The following is a 20,728-nucleotide window of genomic DNA, read 5'->3' on the forward strand; positions in this document are numbered from 1 at the left end:
TTCGCCCAACCAATTACAAACCTCAGCAAAGGCTCACCGAATGTAAATGCACTTTTCAAATCCCAACGAAGGTTACGCTGTGCCTCACCACTGTGTTGCCGAGGTTCCTGCAAGCATCAGGCATATGGATTTGAGACAAATACATCTCAAGAGGCTCAGTGAAGGTTTCCCGAGCTTTGGGAAGTATTCCCAAACCCAACTTCAAGTATTTGCTGCTTAGTTTGCTGATAAAAACATCGCCACCAAATTTCAATGTATGCATTGAGATTTTTTTGCAATGTTTTTGGCAACTCACAAGGTGGAGACACACCAAAAAACACCTTGCGAAGCTCTGAGAACATTTGCTGTGCATCACACAATTGGTGGCGATGCTACTGTACCAATTTATCATCACCAGGTATTCGTAAACCCATCGTGAGCTGTAGTGTGACCAGGTTCACTGAGCAAGCTTTATTAACATGTAGAACTTTTTTATAAAAACTTTAAAGTTAAATTAGTCCAAAGTTAAAGCTTTACCATTGCTTGCCGTAAACACCTGCTGCATTCATGGCTGTAGTAATAGGTCAAATGACCCAGTTAGTTGTAGCTTTCACAGCATTCCTGCAATTCAAGAGAGAGCATGAAGGTGACCAAACAAATCCAGTGAGCATACAAAGGAGGAATCTTTGGATTGGAAGGATTAATAGTTTTTTTTTTTTCTATCAGCCATCCCAACACAATAGAGTCTGCTCAGATAATTTCATTAGTGGTATATGTTTTAAATAAACAACTAAGCTGCGAAATGTGTAATCCTGTCCTATAATATTGTGTAAACAGTACCTGCCTGGTCAGTGTTTTCAGTGTGATTTAGATCTGTTATCGCACCCTAACATTGTAACGGAATGTTGATTGTTTACTCATGCAAGACAACTTGTTTATGTCAGATAATTTATTATCTCTGTTGAATCACACAAAGACTGTGTTATTTTTGTGTATGAAGACTAAGATTTTGTTACTAAAATAATTTTCTCAACATGTTACAACTTCTTAGAAATAGACTAAGCTCAGTTAATCACATCTACATGATCAGACATTTACCGTATGTACATAATAGTTAGGCCTGCATGGTCAGCGTTACGTCCTACATTATACATACCTTTTCCTGTAATCAGCACACAATTGTCACTTGCTAAAAGATGCTGAAGATCCCGTACCCAAGCACATACAAAATAATTATAGGACTCGAGATTTTTAAGTCCTGAGATTGTCAGGCACTCTGAGTATTTCCAAAATAGTTAACAGTGTCAGGATATGAAATGGATGGCAGGCCTGCATAGTCACTCAAGAAGGCAACTTTATCCACTTTGTATGGATCAATTCCTACAATTAGAACAATTTTTTATTTATATCGTTCTCTAGAAATGCTATCCAAAATGTCTGTGTACTTGTCCTTGGCTGGTTTTGTGGTCATTGTTATGTATCCGTGAAAAATTCGGAATTTTATTTGGCGATGTACAGTTGTGGTCAGAAGTTTACATACAGTGACATGAATGTCTTCTTGGATATGAATGTCATGGCAATATTTGGGCTTTCAGTGATGTCTCTGAACTGTTCTTTTTCTGTGGCAGAATGATTGTACAACATACATCTTTAATTAAAAAAAAAACTACAATTTTGGTGCACAACTTTTTTTCGGTTTTCTGAAATCAATACAGGTCAAAAGTATACATACAGGGTCAAAAATATACATACAGCACACCTAATATTTGGGTAAAATGTCTCTTTGCAAGATTCACCTTGACCAAACATTTTTTGTTTACCATGAACAGGCTTCTGGTTGGATACTGTAGTTCATGACTCTTCATGGTAGAATTGGTAGAGTTCAATTATTTATTTATTTTTCTTGGGATGGACTCGACTTATAAGCACGGTCCATATATTTTCAGTAGGGTTGAAGTCAGGGCTTGTTTTAAGCTTAATGTTAGCCTGCTTTATCTTCCACAACCAGCTCTGATGCGTTTGGGTTCATTGTCCTGTTGTGACTCCCAATCATGTTCAAGTTTCCAGTGGTTTGAGGTTATGCTGAAGAATTCTGAGGTTATCCTCCTTCTTCATTATTCCATCCACTTTGTGCAATGAACCAGTTCCACTGGCAGCAAAACAGCCCCAGAGCATGATGATCCTACCACCACCACCAGCTGGTACAGTGTTCCTCTGTACATGGTGGTCATTGTAGTCATTGTAGCCAAACAACTCAATCTTTGTCTCATCTGACCATACAGCTTTCCTCCAGAAGGCTTTTTCTTTGTCCATGTGGTCAGTTGCAAACTTTAGTTAAGCTTGAAAGTGTCAGTTTTGGAGCAGGGGGTTATTTCTTGGATAGCAGCCTTTTAGTCCATGATGATATAAAACTCACTGAACTGTAGACAGTGATCCATCAGCTTCCGGTTCATGGCAGGGCTGTGCCATGGTGGTTCCCAGGTTGTTCCTGACCATCTGAACCAATTTCCTTTCAGCTGAGGGTGACCGTTTGGGTTTTCATGAAACAAAGTGGCTTTGCAAAGTGAATACACCTCCCAGTAACTTACATACAATTGTTTGAACTGATCTTGGGATCTGCAGTTGTTTAGAAATGGCTCTAAGAGACATTCCTGAGTTGTGTACATCTGCGATCCTCTTTCGCAGATCTGCACTGAGCTCCTTGGACTTCCCCATTTTACTGTGTGTTGGTCAATCCAATGAGTACTGTAAACAAACCCTTTTTATGAAGGCACAGAGAAGCTACCAGCTGTAATCAATTATAATCACTAACAGGAAGTTAAGAGACCTCGGCATTGGTACGATAAGAGACATTTTGGAAGTCTCAGCACCTCTGTATTAATAATCTAAGTGAGTGTATGCAACTTTTTGACCATGTATGTGTAATTTTGACTAGGTGTTGATTTCAGAAGGCCCAAAATAAATTAAAACTTTTGCACCAAATTCATGGGTTTTTTCTATTAAAGAAATATGTTGAACAATCATTTCACCACAGAAAACGAACAGTTCAAAGAAATAAATGAAAGCCCAATATTGCCATGACATTCATGTCACTGTATGTAAACTTCTGACCACAATTGTAGCTGCCAATAATGAAAATCCTCTTGTTGGCTTGACTCTAAAGACGGCAGGTCTTAGGCTTTTCCCAGAATTCTGTGACGTCACTGAAAACTATCCATAGTGGCACAAACCTGATTTGTTGTAAGACAGGGTTGGTACACTCAATATCCAATATAACAATCTACACAAATGGGTGTTGTATAAACATACTAGTAATAAAACGACGGGTACATTTTGTGTTTCTGTCAGGGTGTATTCAGACCAGGATAGTTCGATAGTTCACTTGCTTTGGTCCGAACCAAATGGTTTTTTTTTATTTTTTCATTTTGGTGCGGTTCGCTTTCACACTGTACATTTTAGTAAGCGGACCAAAACCTGTCAACAAAGCCACGCGCCCTGAGGTCGTTCAGCTATTGGTCAGAGACGACGCGCGCACAAAGCGTTAAGTTCAAAAGTAGTCACGGAGGATAGCGCTGATGAGCGCACATCATGTTGTGACAGTTCTGGCTCTTCACGCAAATTGCTAGTACCGCCACTTTTTGAAAGAATGTCCTTGATTTTAATGTAGGTCTGACGGAGTTTCTTCACTTTTAGCCGACATTGTTCTGGGGAACGCGTGAACCCCTTCTCCTTCATTTTCTCACTGAATACAGCAAACACGTCGGCATTTTTGTGTGTTCTCTCCAAAAGCTCAGATATGTGGACATCTGCCCATATATCCACAAGGGTACGCATTTCTTCCTCGGCCCACGTTTGCCCCCTACTCATTTTTTGTACTCTGTAGTCTAGCCTACCACTGGTCTGAATGACTGAACGACTGTTGTAAGGTTCCCTTGACAACCGAAACAGTGTTTGCACTTTGCGGTGGAGTGTCAGGACTCTGTTTCCCATAATGCTCGACAAACGACGGAAGCTCCCGAGGTACAAAAAAGCAAAACTGTCAGATTAGGTCCGGTCTGCTTTCACACCTCCAAAAGATCCGCACCAGGGTTCCTTTGGTCCGGACCGAGTCCGACCTTGCAGCTCGGTCTCAGTCCGCTTGTTTGGTCCGGACCAGAGTTCGGTGGTTTGTATTCAGACCAACCCAAAAGGTCCGGACCAAGGGAAATTTGGTTCGTTTGGTCCGGACCAAACAACGTAGGTGTGAATACGCCCTCAGTTACAGGTAAGCAGGAGCTATGAAGAGCTATGGCCAAATAACAAGAGACACCAGAATAAACACAAACTTACGACTTAATGTACAAGTCCTTTACCCAGGACTTGAGTCTGTGTACAAAATAAAACCGAAATGCAACCTTTGATTGAAATAAATCTCTCTTGAATCTTGAACATCAAGAACTTCCAGTAATGTTATGGGAACATTAATTTGTAGTTTTAAAAAAAGTAGCTAAAAGTAACCTTTGGCAAAATTGGTCAAAATACATTCAAGGCGACAAGGATGGCTTAAATTGATACAAGCTGGATATGATTCATTAAGTTCACATGTTCTGGAATACAAAAAACCTTTCAGAGATGGGATTTAAGGTCTGAATTTTTGAGATGTCAAGGTTTATTTCATTAGTTCAAGGGTGTCACATGCTACTCTATGCCACTCGTGTATCCACACAGCTCTACTGAGCAAGCACAATTCCTATTTATGGTATGATTCATATTTGTTGGGGCAGCACCTATTGCTTTTACTTTCTCCCATATTTGTGTGTTCAGATGTGAACAGGGTGAACTCGTCCAGCTGTTCATGGACTGGTGGTGGAGTCTACAGCTCGCTGTGCAGAAGCTCGAGCACTCCTTGCCTCAGGAGGACACCGGGCTCAGCTACACGCATCCTGCTGGGACCAACTCCACAGAGGGAGCTCAACAGTGAGTGAACAAAAAAGTTAGAACATATTGAAAAAATATAAATAAGCTTTAAAACAGGCTTGTCATACTATTTTACAAATAAATCACAGCTTAGGATTATGTGAGAGAAAGTAGCAGAGGAAATGGTTGAGAAAATGTTGTGCTGTCGGTCTTGTTACAAGGGTTCGAATCTGGTGAGAAGGATTGAGATCAGGAGGCTCTGTCCTACATATGACAATTTGAATTGTGTGAATAAAGTACATGTACAGTTAGAACTACCACGGTGTCATGGAGACGCACAGCGGCACAGTAACTGAGCTTCGCAGCCTGACAGCTCCAGGGTCTGTCAGTCTTGAGCTCGAGTTACTCTCTGTACAGCATTTTACAGGTCTCTCCCTGTGTCTGTGTGGGTTTCTTCTGGGTTCTCTGGTTTTCTCCCACCTCCCAAAAACATGCCAGTAGGTGGATGGACTACTCTAACTTGCCCCTACGTTGTAAAGGAGTATGTGAACGTGTGTGTCGTCCCATCCAGAATGTATTCCCAGTTTTCCTGAGATAAGATTCATGCCAACCTTGACCAAGATTCAACCCTTGTTGAAGATAAATGAATGAAAAAAAAATGTTTATGAAGAAAGATGATTTTTATCATGTCATCATCTTCATGCAGAAGAAACAGTCAGGCCTGAGTTTCCCAAAAGTATCACAGCACAAAGATAATTGTAAAATGGTAAAGCGAGTAGCACAATGAACACTCTCTCTCCTAGTTAAGATGCTCTTAGCGTTAAGAGGCTTTTGGGAAACCCACCCCTGATTTGTCTGATTTCTTGAGTAGCTCCTCAGTGGAGATAAATACAGTACGTTGACTTGTGTGATAATGATAAGCTGTAATAATGGTAGCAGTAGCCTAATTGTAAAAATAAAACTATAATAATAATGGTGCAGCATTGTACAGTTTACAAGTTGAACTTTGAAAACCACTTTTTTTAGAGGTTCTACAAAAGCATCAACAAATACAGTAAGCTCTGGTTGTTTTGCTTCCATGAGCTGTGTTATACAACATGAAACGTATCATGGGGTTTTTTGGCGAGCATGGAAAATGGCGCCATGCCACTGGCATGGCACAGCTCTTTATTGGCTATGAGCACTTCTCTGAATGGGTGGTGGAACTTGAAGATGAGTCATGATCCTGATTTGTGTGACTGGTGGTTGTTGTTTGTTCAGCCTTGGTGTGTCAGGATCGCCTTGCTCTCAAAGAACACTAGGTGAAGGTAATGAAAACTGGGAGATTTGAGAAGAGTGGATCATGTTTTGACCTACAATATTCTCTAAATCTAGTGACCTCTTCCTCGTCTGCATCTGTGTGTCACACTGCATCCGTAATCGTGGCTGTGGTCGAGGGACGGGGTTTAGCCAGAGGAGAGATCGGCATGGCCAGCATCAACACGAAGTCCCCTGAGTTGGTACTCTCACAGTTTGCAGATACTGGGACTTATGCCAAGGTGAAACTTCAGTCAAGGCTTTTTCAGTCCTTGTTTGACAGATACCCCTTTTCCACCAAATCAGTTCCAGGGCTGGTTCAGGGCTAGTGCTGGTTCACAACTCGTTCAACTTGCGAGCCAGCTGAGAACCAGTTTGCTTTTCCATAGCTCAGGGTGCTAAGGGGAGCCACGTCATTACGTCGCTGTATATGTCAGTTACGTTGCTGCGTTTGCATAAACCTTGGCATGAACATCGAAGCAACAGCAACACGGAGAAGAAGCAGCAGCAGCAACAACAACAATAATGGATGATCTTCGCATTTGTACAGCTGCTGCTTCTCGTCGCTTAAAATTGGCGACCTTTCGCGGTCTTGCTATTGTTGTTGGTCTGAACTCTCCCCCCCCCGGCTGACATAAGTGGTTCTTTCCTCTGGCCCAGCAAAGAGTTGGTGCTAGCCTGGAACCGGTTTTTCTGGCCCCAGAGCCAGTTCTTTGTCAGCGGAAACAGAAAATCCGGTTCCAAACTAAGCACTGACCCCGAACCAGCCCTGGAACTGATTTGGTGGAAAAGGGGCAACTGATAACTAAAGCATACTGTATGTAATATAGTTAGGTGATACATTTTGCTAATATTCTAGTTCATGGGTTCCCGAACTAGGGGTCGATTTATAAATGGGGTTCTGAGAGTTTCACAATCTCAAATATTAGAAAATTGAAAATGGATTTTGTGTGCTAATATTTTCAAATGTTACTTGGAGTTACAGTCATACAAGCCACTTTTAAAGGTGACATACACTTTTTCCACAAGTTCACACAGTTCCCTGAGGTCTTAATGTAATGTCTGTGACATACTTTGGTCAAAACCCCACAAGGATAAAGCACCACAGCTCCCTTCTTACCCTGTCTAAACATCCCTGTTCAACATGGCAGATTTGAGTTCCTGTTCCTTTAAATGATAATGAGCCACTTCTCATCCCCCTTTCCACCAGCCAATCATGTAGTACCTCATGAATATTCCTTCGCAAAGGCCGCTCTCAAGCCATGAGTGGAGAGATTCAGATGAGGGGCGGCATAATTCTAATGACCTCCACTTGTGCACTTGTGACATAGAAAGGGGAGCCAAATCTGAACGGCTTGTTGAAGCACATATTTTCACGTTTTCTGAAATAGGTACCCAAAAGAAATTGATTGGGTTGTCTTGTTTTAGATTTTGTGGGTTGGTAGGCATTCCAGATGTATGTGTAGAAGCACTAAAAAAGTGTGGGGTTTTTTTTTCATAATATGTCCTCTTTAAATTATGTGCTGTTTTATTTTTTTTTCAGTTTCACTAGTGTAGTGCAGCAAAAAAAAAAAAATTGACCCTGTTCCATCTATGTCTGCTAAACAAACTAATGTTGTGTCTCAATTTGCATACTTGTGTACGGCTTTAGACCACTGAGTACTAATACTAACTGATTTTTCCTATTTATAGTTTGAAATTTAAAAACCTCTCAAGTGGCTTCAAACCTACCGAAAGGTCTGTTTTCTGGATTTTCAGTATTAGGGAATACTTTTGAATGTAAAGTCAAAGATTTCAATTTGAGAAACCGCTCATGACAACAGTCATGGTGGAGACATGTCGATTTAAGAAAGCCCGAGCTCATCAGTGTGTTTATCATCACTGTGCATAAAGTCACTAAACATTTTCAGTTTGATTTGGAAACCTGTGTGAATAATAATACCAGTCACATTACCACCGCTCCTGCACATGTATCCAAAATCATGCTTTAAGTATATGGAATCAATTTTGTACCAAAATGTTCATACAATACTTTTTAAATATCAAACAAAAATGACAAATCAAAATACAAAAAAAGAAAAAAAAAGTCAATTTTTTTAGACTGGCAAACAGATTATTCGTGTAATCGTGCAAAATATCAGTCTCTTACTCTTCAGAAACCTTTTATTTTTGTTCCGCGTCTTTCTCAGTTTTGTTTGACGTAATTTATTTTGGTTGCGATTCCAGCTTCCTCGTTTGCGCTCCCTGACTTTTTGCTTGCAGTTTTGGCACAAACTTCCCGTGTGGGTGGGCTGTCCAGGAATGCATTCCCATTGGCTAACTTGTGTTTGACTGACAGCTATACTCAGCCATTCCCCCGGAGGCTGTTGTGGCCATTTCCTACTCGGATTTTGTACTACTGTAACACATACAACACATTTGTCCCGTACTTACACTTTGTTGAATTAATTCAATATCATAGTCGCCACTGAAGTCCACTCGATCCTTGTTTACCGTCAATGGATCGGTCACTCGTCAAACAGTCCGCCAGAATCCGAGTAGGGAATGGCTGAGTGTAGCTGTCAGTCAAACACAAGTTACCCAATGGGAATGCATTCCTGGACAGCCCACCCACACGTGAAGTTTGTGCCAAAACTGCAAGCAAAAAGTCAGGGAGCGCAAACGAGAAAGCTGGAATCGCAACCAAAATAAATTACGTCAAACAAAACTGAGAAAGATGCGGAACAAAAATAAAAGGTTTCTGAAGAGCAATAGACTGATATTTTGCACGATTACGCGAATAATTTGTTTGCCGGTCTAAAAAAATTGACTTTTTTTCTTTTTTTGTATTTTGATTTGTCGTTTTTGTTTGATATTTCAAAAGTATTGTATGAGCATTTTGGCACAAAATTGATTCCATATAAGTATCAGTCAGGCTGCATTGCGTCATGCCATATCACACCACTCCAGCATGGATTATTTTCCTACATCAGCACAATGCTTCCCATTAAACTAGTAAGTCAATAAATATTCCTTTGGTTTAGTAATTTACATTATACAGTACATGCACATGCTACTGACATAAGGAAATGTTCAAATGTTGGTCATCCTATGTTACACATCGGAGGGGGGAAAAATGTACGGGCTCCCAGGTGGTGCAACAGAAAAGCGTTTACTCTATCATTTGGAGATCCGCTCGTTTGAATCCTGATGATGCCACGGCCATCCATGGCCAGGAGCTCAAGAGAACAAAATTGGTCTATGCTGTCAGGTAGGGAGGGGTGGCATTCCCCCCCCCCGTCAATTACAACGATGCTAGCCAATCATGGGCATCTGTGAGCTCATGCATGTGGAAGTCGCCGGATAGTGCTTTCCTCCAAATGTGTTACACTGCATAAGCAGTAGTTCGAAAAGATGAGTTCAGTTGGCATCATGTGCCTCAGAGCAAGCATGTAATGACCTTCACTCTCCCTAGTTGGTAGCTATCGTGGGATAGGGGAGACCTGTCTGGTGGGTGGAAATTGACCATATCTAAATTAAGGAGAAAATTGGGGGGGGATCTACAGTCGTCAAAGCTTGGGGTTGCAGAATATTCACAATGTCATTTTGGGGTAATTTGCTTCAAAAAGTTTTGGGGAAACCCTGATCTAGTTGACAGTACTTGATCATTTCTTTACAAATTTGCAAATTGACACTTTGTTAGATTGAATTTAACTAAAAAACAATGCTAAGCAGATTTATCATTAGACTGTGTTTAAACACTGAGCTCTTGAGCAAGAAAATCAAGTGTTTATGTGCAGCTGTAGATTTGTCAAAACTCATTGCAGGTCATTACCAAACTGCACATTTTGGTGCCTCTTGAGATTCTGATGCCAGATACTGCTAGTGAGAAAGGGCAAGGAACCAAGCTCTACAACCTCATCACGGAGAACTTTTCGGTACGTGTTTGAGTTGCACGTTGAAGGCAGGAGTCAGTGTTTACGTTTGTAAATTTTTTAAAAGAATGTACACAAACTGAGAATGCAGTATGAACATTTCTGATGACATGATGCAAATGTAAGTGATGTATTTTGTGTGGTTATTAGTTTCATATATTTTATTCTACTACACCCCTTACTTGAAAGTCTGTAGCTTTCACTGCGATTCAGAGGAAGTACTTTAACGAGAGGAAAGGTCTGGAATACATTCAGCAGCTCTGTGCGCCCGAGTTCAACACTGTTCTTATGGATGTACAAACCAAGTATGTGCTACATTTATTCACTTAGTGGCTGCTTGATTTGAATAGAAGTCAAATAAGGTGGTTTTCTGTACATACACTATGTACAAAGGTTCCTTATTCAATAGTAAATATTAAAGGAAAAATCCACCCTGAACAGCTTGCATATGATTCTTTATATTTACTGCAGTCTTCATTGACGTCCAAGGTGAAATTTTGAGTTGATGTTTTTAGTTTAAACTGCTTTCAGCAACATATTGGTTTATTTCCACTTGGTTAATGGTTTCCTACATTACCCATGATGCTGTTCGATGTCCTGATAGTGGTGATTTTCCCTTCACTTAATCTCTAACTAAAAAACAAGTGATGCCAGAGTGCTTCAATCTGTCCGGCTCTCACATCCTCATCTGTATATGCTGATGTAAACAGAGAGGTGAGAGTGAGTGCGTGTGTAAGCAAGTAATAGTAGTAACTCAGCAACATGTAAAACTGTTTTGTAACTTTGGCTCGAAACTTTAACTGATAACAGGTAAAGTAAATCACATCAGTCAGTTTTAACTGTCCCCGCGTATCTGGTTTTACTACTTTCGTAACGCTTTCGGTTTTCAATTCGGCGGGACTTACTTAATTTACATCCAAGTTGTGTTTTCGCTTTAAATGACCTGCGAGGTTTGTAGTTGACCCTCCCTTATACTTCACATCGACATAACACGTGCGGCACGTTGCAATGTCCTTCGTGTCTTCTCAAAACCCAAAATTTAGCCAAACTTTCAATTTAAGATGAGACGAAGGATCTTTAAGCTTGGCTTCTGCCATTTTGGTGCCCAGCAACGGCGTTGCCATGTAAAATATTGGCTACTCTGATTGGACAAGAGCAAGGACCCAAACCAATCAAATTGCACGTTTTATTTTGAAGCAAAGCTCTGGCTGATCGCCTTCTCGCATCGATTTAACAACGCAAGTGTAATGGTTGCGCAGTAAAAGTGCATTTATAAATATCAGTAAAAATTTAAACAAAAAATGTCGCCAAATCAAACCGAAAATACAGCTACATGGATCGATAATCAATACAGCAGGTATGAACTCGATTTTCGGTGCACTGTGGTGAATCGTTGTAGCCCTACTAAGCACGTCACAAATATTTCTGTGTCAACATATTGATCAATAATGTTATTTCAGGCTGGACTTTACCTTTAATGTTAGTCTGTACTCAGTAATGCACGTGACTGGTGTGGATGTAGATTTGAGTTGATATTATAATGTTGCCTTTCTGTAGGTACTATTGTCTGGCGGCTGCAGCAGCTCTCCTTAAGTACTTGGAGTTCATTCAGAACTCTGTCTATGCTCCCAGATCTCTGAAAGTGAGCTTCACTGGCAGTGAGCAGACTGCCATGATCGACGCAGTCTCAGCCAGGAACTTGGAGCTAGTAATTAACAACAGAGACCACAGGTTATAAAAGATAAACCAAACCATTCTTCATATACGCTTCACTCTTTCTCCTCTTTATTATCATACTCTTCATCTTATTGCAATATCTTATTTTTTAATATTCTATTCCTAAACATACTAGTAATAGGATTAGTACCTTAGCGTTTACATTTTTGAACATCAGGAGTGAACACACTCTGCTTGAGGTCTTAAACTACACCAAAACACCTGGAGGTGAGAGGAGGCTTCGCTCCAACATTCTGGAGCCCTTGTTGGATGTTGACACCATTAACACACGACTGGACACCATACAGGTAGAATATCACCACCAACTGATTAGACAATATGAGAAAAAAAGAATTGACCCAGCATTCTGTTGGTCTGTTTATAGGAACTGCTGCAGGGTGAGGAACTGTTCTTTGGTCTCAAGAGTGGTGAGGTGCTTTCGTTTTTCACATTGTTTTACACTGCAGGTCATCTCTTTCTGTCTAATATTTTTGTTGCAAGAAACTGATAACCAAGGTGAATGAGTTTCATGAGCACTGCTGTTTTATTTATAGCAATTACACAGTTCTTGGATATCGATCAGCTGCTTTCTGCTCTTGTGCAGCTCCCCAAGCAAGAGACGGTACAGTATTTAAGTGTATTTACATGTATGTGTGTTGCTCATTTCATTCTTGAGCTCAAAGGTTTAATCTGGTGGTGTTTGTTTGTTTGTTTGTTTGTTTGTTTGTTTTTTAAATGTAAAATTCTACAAAGAGGAGATTGTAATTTTTGCCCTCCTTTTTTCTTGGTTGAGAAATTGTAATAACTTTAAATAATTACAAATTAAAAATAGCCAAGACAAGGTTTATCTTGGCTGCTGCATTGCACCATACAGTTGTCAGTTGATTAGTTGCACTCACTGGCCATGTAGCAGGTATACAATTACTGATCGTAGCCCATCTGTTGTTCTGCACAACAGCCTCACTCTGCCTGTGCATCAATTAATAGGGATAATCCCATATGGTATTATATGGGTGGTGGACCATTATTAGCAGTCACAATTAATGCTGATGGTTTTTAGGCCATATTATCTTAAATTTTGGAATTCAAGTTTAGCTTTAAGAATATATAGAAAATTATCCTCCTATAAATAGTATCGGGCGGCACGGTGGTGTAGTGGTTAGCGCTGTCGCCTCACAGCAAGAAGGTCCGGGTTCGAGCCCCATGGCCGGCGAGGGCCTTTCTGTGTGGAGTTTGCAGTTCTCCGCGTGGGTTTCCTCCGGGTGCTCCGGTTTCCCCCACAGTCCAAAGACATGCAGGTTAGGTTAACTGGTGGCTCTAAATTGACCGTAGGTGTGAATGTGAGTGTGAATGGTTGTCTGTGTCTATGTGTCAGCCCTGTGATGACCTGGCAACTTGTCCAGGGTGTACCCCGCCTTTCGCCCGTAGTCAGCTGGGATAGGCTCCAGCTTGCCTGCGACCCTGTAGAAGGATAAAGCGGCTAGAGATAATGAGATGAGATAAATAGTATCGTATTCCATTTAGACAACCATCCATCGATTATCCACTTATCTGTCAGAGTCATGGGGGAAGCTGGGGCCAATCCCAGCTGACTTTGGGCGAGAGGCAGGGTATATCCTGGACAGGTTGCCAACCTATCGCAGGGCTAACAACCATTTACAATCACATTCACACCTATGTGGAATTTAGAGTAGCTAGTTAACCTAATCCACATGTCTTTGGACTGTGCGAGGAAACCCACGCAGGCACGGGAAGAACATGTAAACTCTACACAAAGGCCTCATTCGGCCACGAGGTTCAAACCCAGAACCACACCACCAGCTGCCCCATTTAGAGATTTGCATTCTGTAAAAAGGGAAAAAAAAAGCAAGAATTCTGCTAAAATTCTGTCCTTCTCTTACTTGTGGCACGGTGGTGTAAGTGGTTAGCACTGTCGCCTTACAGCAAGAAGGTTCTGGGTTCGAGCCCAGTGGCTGACAGGGGCCTTTCTTTGTGGAGTTTGCATGTTCTCCCCGTGTCTGCGTGGGTTTCCCCCACAGTTCAAAGATATGCAGTTAGGTTAACATGGGACGGCCTTGGGTTGAAGTGCCCATGAGCGGCGGGCGCGCAAGTACGCAGCGGCTTTGCTCTCCTATGGTGTACGACGAAATTTAGTTCCTTTATGCAGTGACAATAAAGGTATTCTTCTTCTTCTTGCCTGTGATCTAGGTTGAAGTGGCTGAAGCAAAGATAATGCAGGTCATTCAGCTGAAGCACACACTAGAATTGATTGAACCACTCAAGGTCAGAACAGGTCACATCAAAGTGTTTGCAGACATTTAGATCAGTGATGTACCTAGGGAAATATATATAATGCACACTATATATAATTTGTATGGTATGGTCAGTAAACATTTTTCAGTCTTTAACAGATGGTGTTGAAGGACGCTAAGACAGCCTTACTGAAAGCTTATTACACTTCCCTAGAAGATAGCAGGTAATAAACACTTCATTCTGCCTCATAGGACCTGTTGTATTTGTGTACTACTATATTTGAATCACATGAAGTCTATAATCATATTTACCTGAAGCTTTTTGATTGTGTTTTAATGTACTCGGCTCAAAAAAAGCCTGTGTTTACACATATACTATAGGTGTACCACTTAAAAGTAATGTGCTGTTTTTAACTTGCAGCCAAATTAACCTTTCTAGCTTTTAACTTGTGTTGGTAGGTTTAACGGCATTTTGGATCAAATCAAAACGGTGATCAATAGTGACACCAGCTATATGAAGGGCAGTCTGAATATGCGCACGCAAAAGTGCTATGCTGTACGCCCTAACGTCAATGAATTACTAGACATTGCACGTCGAGCCTACACTGAAGTAGTGGATGATATAGCAGGTGAGCAGCTTATGTTTTATATCTAATATGACCTTTATATGCTTGAAGGACAATAGTTTTGTTCGTAGTGTCTGTATTGTACTCCACCCTTACAGGATTAGTAGATCAGATAGGAGAGAAGTATGGCCTTCCACTGCGCACTAGTTTTAGCACTGCTCGAGGCTTCTTCATCCAGATGAGGCTGGAGGGTTTTGGCCTGTCTGATGGACGGCTCCCAGGAGAGTTCATCAAAGTGAGGCCTGATCATCTAAACTAATCAGTGTTAAATTTAACCATGCACGTCATACACAATTTTATTTCACCAACATTTTTGTTTTGGGGCAGCACGGTGGTGTAGTGGTTAGCGCTGTCGTCTCACAGCAAGAAGGTCCGGGTTCGAGCCCCGTGGCCGGCGAGGGCCTTTCTGTGCGGAGTTTGCATGTTCTCCCCGTGTCCGCATGGGTTTCCTCCGGGTGCTCCGGTTTCCCCCACAGTCCAAAGACATGCAGGTTAGGTTAACTGGTGACTCTAAATTGACCGTAGGTGTGAATGTGAGTGTGAATGGTTGTCTGTGTCTATGTGTCAGCCCTGTGATGACCTGGCGACTTGTCCAGGGTGTACCCCGCCTTTCGCCCGTAGTCAGCTGGGATAGGCTCCAGCTTGCCTGCGACCCTGTAGAAGGATAAAGCGGCTAGAGATAATGAGATGAGTTGAGATTTTTGTTTTGCTTCTGAATATATTCAAGCACATGCAATAGACAAGATGAAACAAGTAAGCACGAAGACATGAAGTGTGTGAAAGGCTTTAACTCCCTGCAGGTAACTAGACAAAAAAACAACTACAGCTTCACTACGTTAGACCTGATGAAGATGAATGATCGCTGTGATGAAGCCTTGAAGGAGATATTTCACATGTCTTATATGTGAGCATTCACCATGTATACTCTGTTAGACATTACATTAACAATGCATGTTTAATTTCAGCTGTCTAATTAGCACACTTCAGATGTCTTTAAATACTTGCAGCTACTTTTCAATTGCTTTTAAAAATATTTGATTAAAAAAAATTATAGTTTTATGTTAACCACATTGTTGCTTGTTCTGCTCAGTTGCATTATGGAAATATAGATAATTTGTTTGTTTTCTTCGACATCTCTACAGCGTGGTATGCAGGTTACTTAATGAAGTGTATAAACACATTCACTGCTTGTATAAGCTGTCTGATGCTGTGTCCATGCTGGATATGCTGCTGTCCCTCGCCAATGTTTGCACTATTTCAGACTATGGTAAGATTAGACTCCAGATCCAGATATATCTAAATATACTTCCGTTTTTGATGTCTTAAGGCTGCTGATATTTATGTATTTTACACAATTTTATATATTTCTGTTTGTGCCCCAGTGCGCCCTGAATTCACAGATACGCTGGCAATAAGACAAGGCCGCCATCCAATCCTGGAGCGCATTGCTGGCCAGCAGCCCATTCCCAACAACAGCCATATCTCTGAGGGAAACAACTTTGTTATAATCACAGGCCCAAACATGAGTGGCAAGTCCACTTACCTCAAACAAGTGGCCCTCTGCCAAATCATGGCTCAGATAGGTACTCAGGCTTGCTATTATATAATATTATATTATTTATATATTGTCCTGAAAATATAACAAAGGTTTACTTTGCCCCTTCACCTAATTGTCCATCTTTAAACATTTGTCTTTACAATTGAGGGCATCTGCAGCACGTGTGATTACCACAGACAAGAATTTTGACTTGTTATCTTCTACAGAGAAAAGAACAGAAAACTTATGACTTACTCCAAACTCACCTCTGGGGTCTGAGAGCAATTACTGAAATCTGTTAATAAATGATTAAAACATGCAGCATAAATAAATTCTAATAAGAAGGATCTTAGGATGGTTTGGACAATGCCTTTCCAAAGCAGTATTTATTTGGTCCAACACCCGAGCAATACATCCATCCATCCATTATCTGTAGCCACTTATCCTGTTCTACAGGGTCGCAGGCGAGCTGGAGCCTATCCCAGCTGACTATGGGCAAGAGGTGGGGTACACCCTGGACAAGTCGCCAGGTCATCACAAGGCTGACACATAGACACAGACAACCATTCACACTCACATTCACACCTACGGTCAATTTAGAGTCACCAGTTAACCTAACCTGCATGTGTTTTGGACTGTGGGGGAAACCGGAGCACCCGGAGGAAACGCACGTGGACACGGGGAGAACATGCAAACTCCACACAGAAAGGCCCTCATCAGCTGCTGGGCTCAAACCCAGAACCGTCTTGCTGTGATGCGACAGTGCTAACCACTACACCACCGTGCCGCCCCCCGAGCAATACATTCATAAGTAATTCTGGTAACTTGTTGGTAATTCTGATAAATTCTCAAAAGATTTCAGTTCAGACAACTGTATTAGTCCCCAAGGGGGCAATTCAGTTTAAGCAGTTCCTGAACGTAAAAAACACCAACAGCAACAACCATGACAACAAGCAGCAGACAGGAGTACAATATGTCAGAAACAGCAGGCCAGTACATAATTGTATGGAGTGGCACAGTTAAGTAACAGAAAAATAAAAATAATGATAAATAAGTGGGCATACAGAGATGCATTGCACATACATGAATACAAAAGTTACAAAATATGACTACCGCTATCCAGGTTTAAGAGCCTAATGACAGATGGGATGAAAGATTTAGCATTTCAATAATCCTTATGCAGTCATACTAACAAGAACAAGCTGGTAACCATGTCATAACCACAAATTCTTTCCTCTGAAAAAAGTTATATCTCTGAAAAGATGAATTATAAAGAACTGAGCAGTCACATTTGCAACAATGTGCATCTCATTAAACTAGTACTGAATTTAGGCAAGGTCATTTTCACAGCTCTGTACTCTGTTTTGTATGTCCTCCCTGCATTCACATGGATTTCCTGTGGGTTCTCTGGTTTCCTCCAACTATCCAAAAGCATTCAGGTAGATGGAGTGGCTGTGCTAAACATGTCCCTTGGTGTGAATGAGTGTGTGAGTATGTGAATGTGTCACTCTGTAATAGACCGGCATCCCATCCAAGATGAATTCTCCTCCCACCTTATTGCCCAGTGTTCTTGGGATAGGCTCTGGATGCACTATAACCCTGACCAGGATAAAGCAGTTACGGAAGATGAATAGTGCTAGAATTCAATAACTGCCCTTAGATACAGTATCTACTACAATTGAGTTTGGAGAAAACAGGTTTTCATTCTTTTGTAAGTACAGGGGCCAACATTCTTCTCTGCGGACAGAGACACACTGCAGTATTATGCAGAATGGCTATTCACATTCGAGTTGATATAATAAAAATTTAAATTTGTTCACTTTATTGGTACACCTTTCTGTTCTCATAATTTTTGCTGTAGGATCATTTGTGCCTGCTGAATTTGCCTCATTCCGTGTTGCTGATCAGATATTCACTCGGATAGGAGTCGATGATGATTTTGAAACCAATTCATCAACATTTATGGTTGAGATGAAAGAGGTTAAATTTAAAGTGACCATATGTAGAATATTTTAGTGCATTTACGACTGTGTATCTATACTAATGTTCTATTGTACTGTCAGGTGTCCTACATAATACACAATGCAAGTAAGAGGTCACTCATTATTATTGATGAGCTGGGACGTGGAACTAGTGCTGAAGAGGGCATCGGAATTTGTCACTCGGTTTGCGAGTTTCTCATCAGTCTGAAGGTATAGTGAGCTGGTTATAATCTGCAAGAGTTAAAACACTAATAATGATAATATTGCTTTTCATGTTGTGAACAGTATAAAAACCATTACAAACAAGCAGCTTCAGCCAGAATGTGTTCTTTCTGAGTCTTGCAGGCATTCACTCTGTTTGCCACCCACTTCCTGGAGCTGTGTCAGTTGGAGATTCTTTACCCCAATGTAGAGAATCAACACATGCAGGTCCAGCACATGCGTGGGACTGAAACCAGCACAGAAAGTGTGATCTACACCTACCTGCTGACTCAGGGCTTCTCTGAGGAAAGCAACTACGGTAATCTTGACCAAACAAAGGGCAGGTCTTTGAGCTCTTATAACACTTGATGACTGCTTGATCAATTAGAGATTAATGGTCGGGTTGTCGAATATGAAAAAGCCATAAGTTATAACTGAATGGTTAGTCACCTGGACAGAGTTTTAAAACATTTGTTGTGTTGCATTCATCCCTTGTTGCGCATTTTACTTATTTTACTGTTTCAGGTGTAAGAGCAGCAGAGAACACGTCATTTCCACGGTCCATCCTCCAGGAGGCCAAATCTATATCCGTCAAAGTTAGCCAAAAGTTATGGGTATGGTTTGTATTTTAACATCATTGGGTGGATGCTTACACTGGACCTCATTTATCAATCTTTTACTAGTGTGTTCGTGTAAATGTTTGCATAAGCCAAGCCAAGCCAAACTGAACTAAAATTTACCACCGGTTTACAAAAGTTTCAGAAATGTTGATTTTCTTCATACCTACATGTGTATGTTGATCACATGTCAAGTGCAAAGAGTGTTCCATACACAGCTCATTTGCATTTAGTGACCCCCAAAATACTCCATAAAAGGTCAAATGCGTAGACCGCTTGGAGAATGAAATGGACAATCAGGGTAAGGGCTGAAAAACAGGCAGGTACATTATTTTTAGCTTGAACAATAAGAGGAAAAGCAGAAATTGAACACTGTCTGCTAAATACTACAAATTTTTAGGAAAATGCGCAATTTAAACTTGGCAGAATAATCCAGTATATTAAAGTAGAGTATGCAAATGATATGATTTGAAGGCAATCAAGTCAAGGTTTATATTAGTTGGTCTTCTTAATTGTAAATTTACAGACAATCTGGAGCAGGGGTAAAATGGAAATGTTTTAGACTTGTATGAATGATTTAAGACTAAATCCGTATCCAGTGTGAAAAATGAGGCCCGTTGACTGTATAATGGTTCAGATGCCCCTACTTTACCTATTTAGGCAATGAGAAATTTTTGTTGTACCAAATAACAGCACCCCCTTTTTGCATGTCTCATAGGCTAAGCATCATAGTGACCCAGCCACCCTGCGACAAGGGGCAGTGTTTCGTCTCGCCACCAGATTGCTACAGGCGGCCCGAAACTCCAGGTTGGATCCACACAGCCTCTGTCTTTACTTAAAGGGCCTAAAGAGAAACTACGAAGCTGAGTTAAAGGACAGATTAGAGTCCATGGACACAGAGGAGTGAGGCCTGTTGCATCTAGACTGACAGAAATGGACTGGAAGATCTGAACAAGTCCACACTGAATAAATCCAGTATCACAGATGGTGACTGAATTAGTTGTGTTTATGGAAGTGTAATAAATTTGCCCTGGTTTTGTTTTCTGGTCATACAAAGACAATTAAAGATGCGCTGTTGGTTTATACTTTAGAGCATGTTGAACAATAAATGCTAAATATAATTGGAGACTATATATGGCTTTCCTGTAACAAAGTATTGTTTAAAAATATTTTTTGTTTTGCCTATTTTAGTTATTGCTAACACTCTCCCAATTTTAAATGTGTTGTGTTGTAACATAAGCTAGAAGGCGTTAAAAACATTGAGAAATGCAGTATACTGCATTTAAGAAACCTTTTACATGTACAGTAGAATATAATGACAGTAACTAGGGTGGTCTGGTCAGTGCAGTTCAGTTGTAGGAGAGCAGAGCTACTTTCTACAATGTAGAAGAGATAACAATTGAGTGATGGCCCGGTTCTGACCCACATATACATCTGGTCAACATGATGCAATGGAATGGTAGTGTGCAACGAAATAATTTAAGTTCTGATTTTTTTTTTCTCACTCACACACACGTGCTGTACTGTGCAAAAGTCTTAGACACCCTATTTTTTTTTTCAGACAGACTTTGTTTCAGATTTCAATTTTATGACTTCTACATTATCGAGTCAGTACAAAAACATTTTAGAGTTACAAATTTTCATTTTCCAGCACAAACTTAAATGTTACAGGGAAAAAAAGTATCTGAGCAGCATATTACATAAGAGACCAC

At 40.8% G+C, this 20,728-nt stretch overlaps 1 protein-coding gene across 1 annotated transcript in view; it reads left to right on the plus strand.

Annotated features, from left to right (window-relative positions):
• Nucleotides 1–20,089, plus strand: part of msh4 (mutS homolog 4) — a 31,207-nt gene extending 11,118 nt beyond the window's left edge. The window contains exons 2-21 of the mRNA XM_060933061.1: nucleotides 4,783–4,935; nucleotides 6,250–6,413; nucleotides 9,978–10,088; nucleotides 10,275–10,390; nucleotides 11,643–11,816; nucleotides 11,980–12,109; nucleotides 12,187–12,229; nucleotides 12,356–12,423; nucleotides 14,010–14,084; nucleotides 14,213–14,277; nucleotides 14,513–14,682; nucleotides 14,778–14,914; nucleotides 15,480–15,583; nucleotides 15,822–15,946; nucleotides 16,062–16,262; nucleotides 18,078–18,196; nucleotides 18,280–18,408; nucleotides 18,544–18,718; nucleotides 18,925–19,013; nucleotides 19,735–20,089. Coding sequence (XP_060789044.1) covers nucleotides 4,783–4,935; nucleotides 6,250–6,413; nucleotides 9,978–10,088; nucleotides 10,275–10,390; nucleotides 11,643–11,816; nucleotides 11,980–12,109; nucleotides 12,187–12,229; nucleotides 12,356–12,423; nucleotides 14,010–14,084; nucleotides 14,213–14,277; nucleotides 14,513–14,682; nucleotides 14,778–14,914; nucleotides 15,480–15,583; nucleotides 15,822–15,946; nucleotides 16,062–16,262; nucleotides 18,078–18,196; nucleotides 18,280–18,408; nucleotides 18,544–18,718; nucleotides 18,925–19,013; nucleotides 19,735–19,923 — 2,537 coding nt within the window. The 3' untranslated portion in view covers nucleotides 19,924–20,089. The remainder of the gene's footprint in view (nucleotides 1–4,782; nucleotides 4,936–6,249; nucleotides 6,414–9,977; nucleotides 10,089–10,274; nucleotides 10,391–11,642; nucleotides 11,817–11,979; nucleotides 12,110–12,186; nucleotides 12,230–12,355; nucleotides 12,424–14,009; nucleotides 14,085–14,212; nucleotides 14,278–14,512; nucleotides 14,683–14,777; nucleotides 14,915–15,479; nucleotides 15,584–15,821; nucleotides 15,947–16,061; nucleotides 16,263–18,077; nucleotides 18,197–18,279; nucleotides 18,409–18,543; nucleotides 18,719–18,924; nucleotides 19,014–19,734) is intronic.
• Nucleotides 20,090–20,728: the final 639 nt, after the last annotated feature.

The sequence above is a fragment of the Neoarius graeffei genome, chromosome 11 (assembly GCF_027579695.1).
Source record: "Neoarius graeffei isolate fNeoGra1 chromosome 11, fNeoGra1.pri, whole genome shotgun sequence".
In the NCBI taxonomy this organism is placed as follows: domain Eukaryota; kingdom Metazoa; phylum Chordata; class Actinopteri; order Siluriformes; family Ariidae; genus Neoarius; species Neoarius graeffei.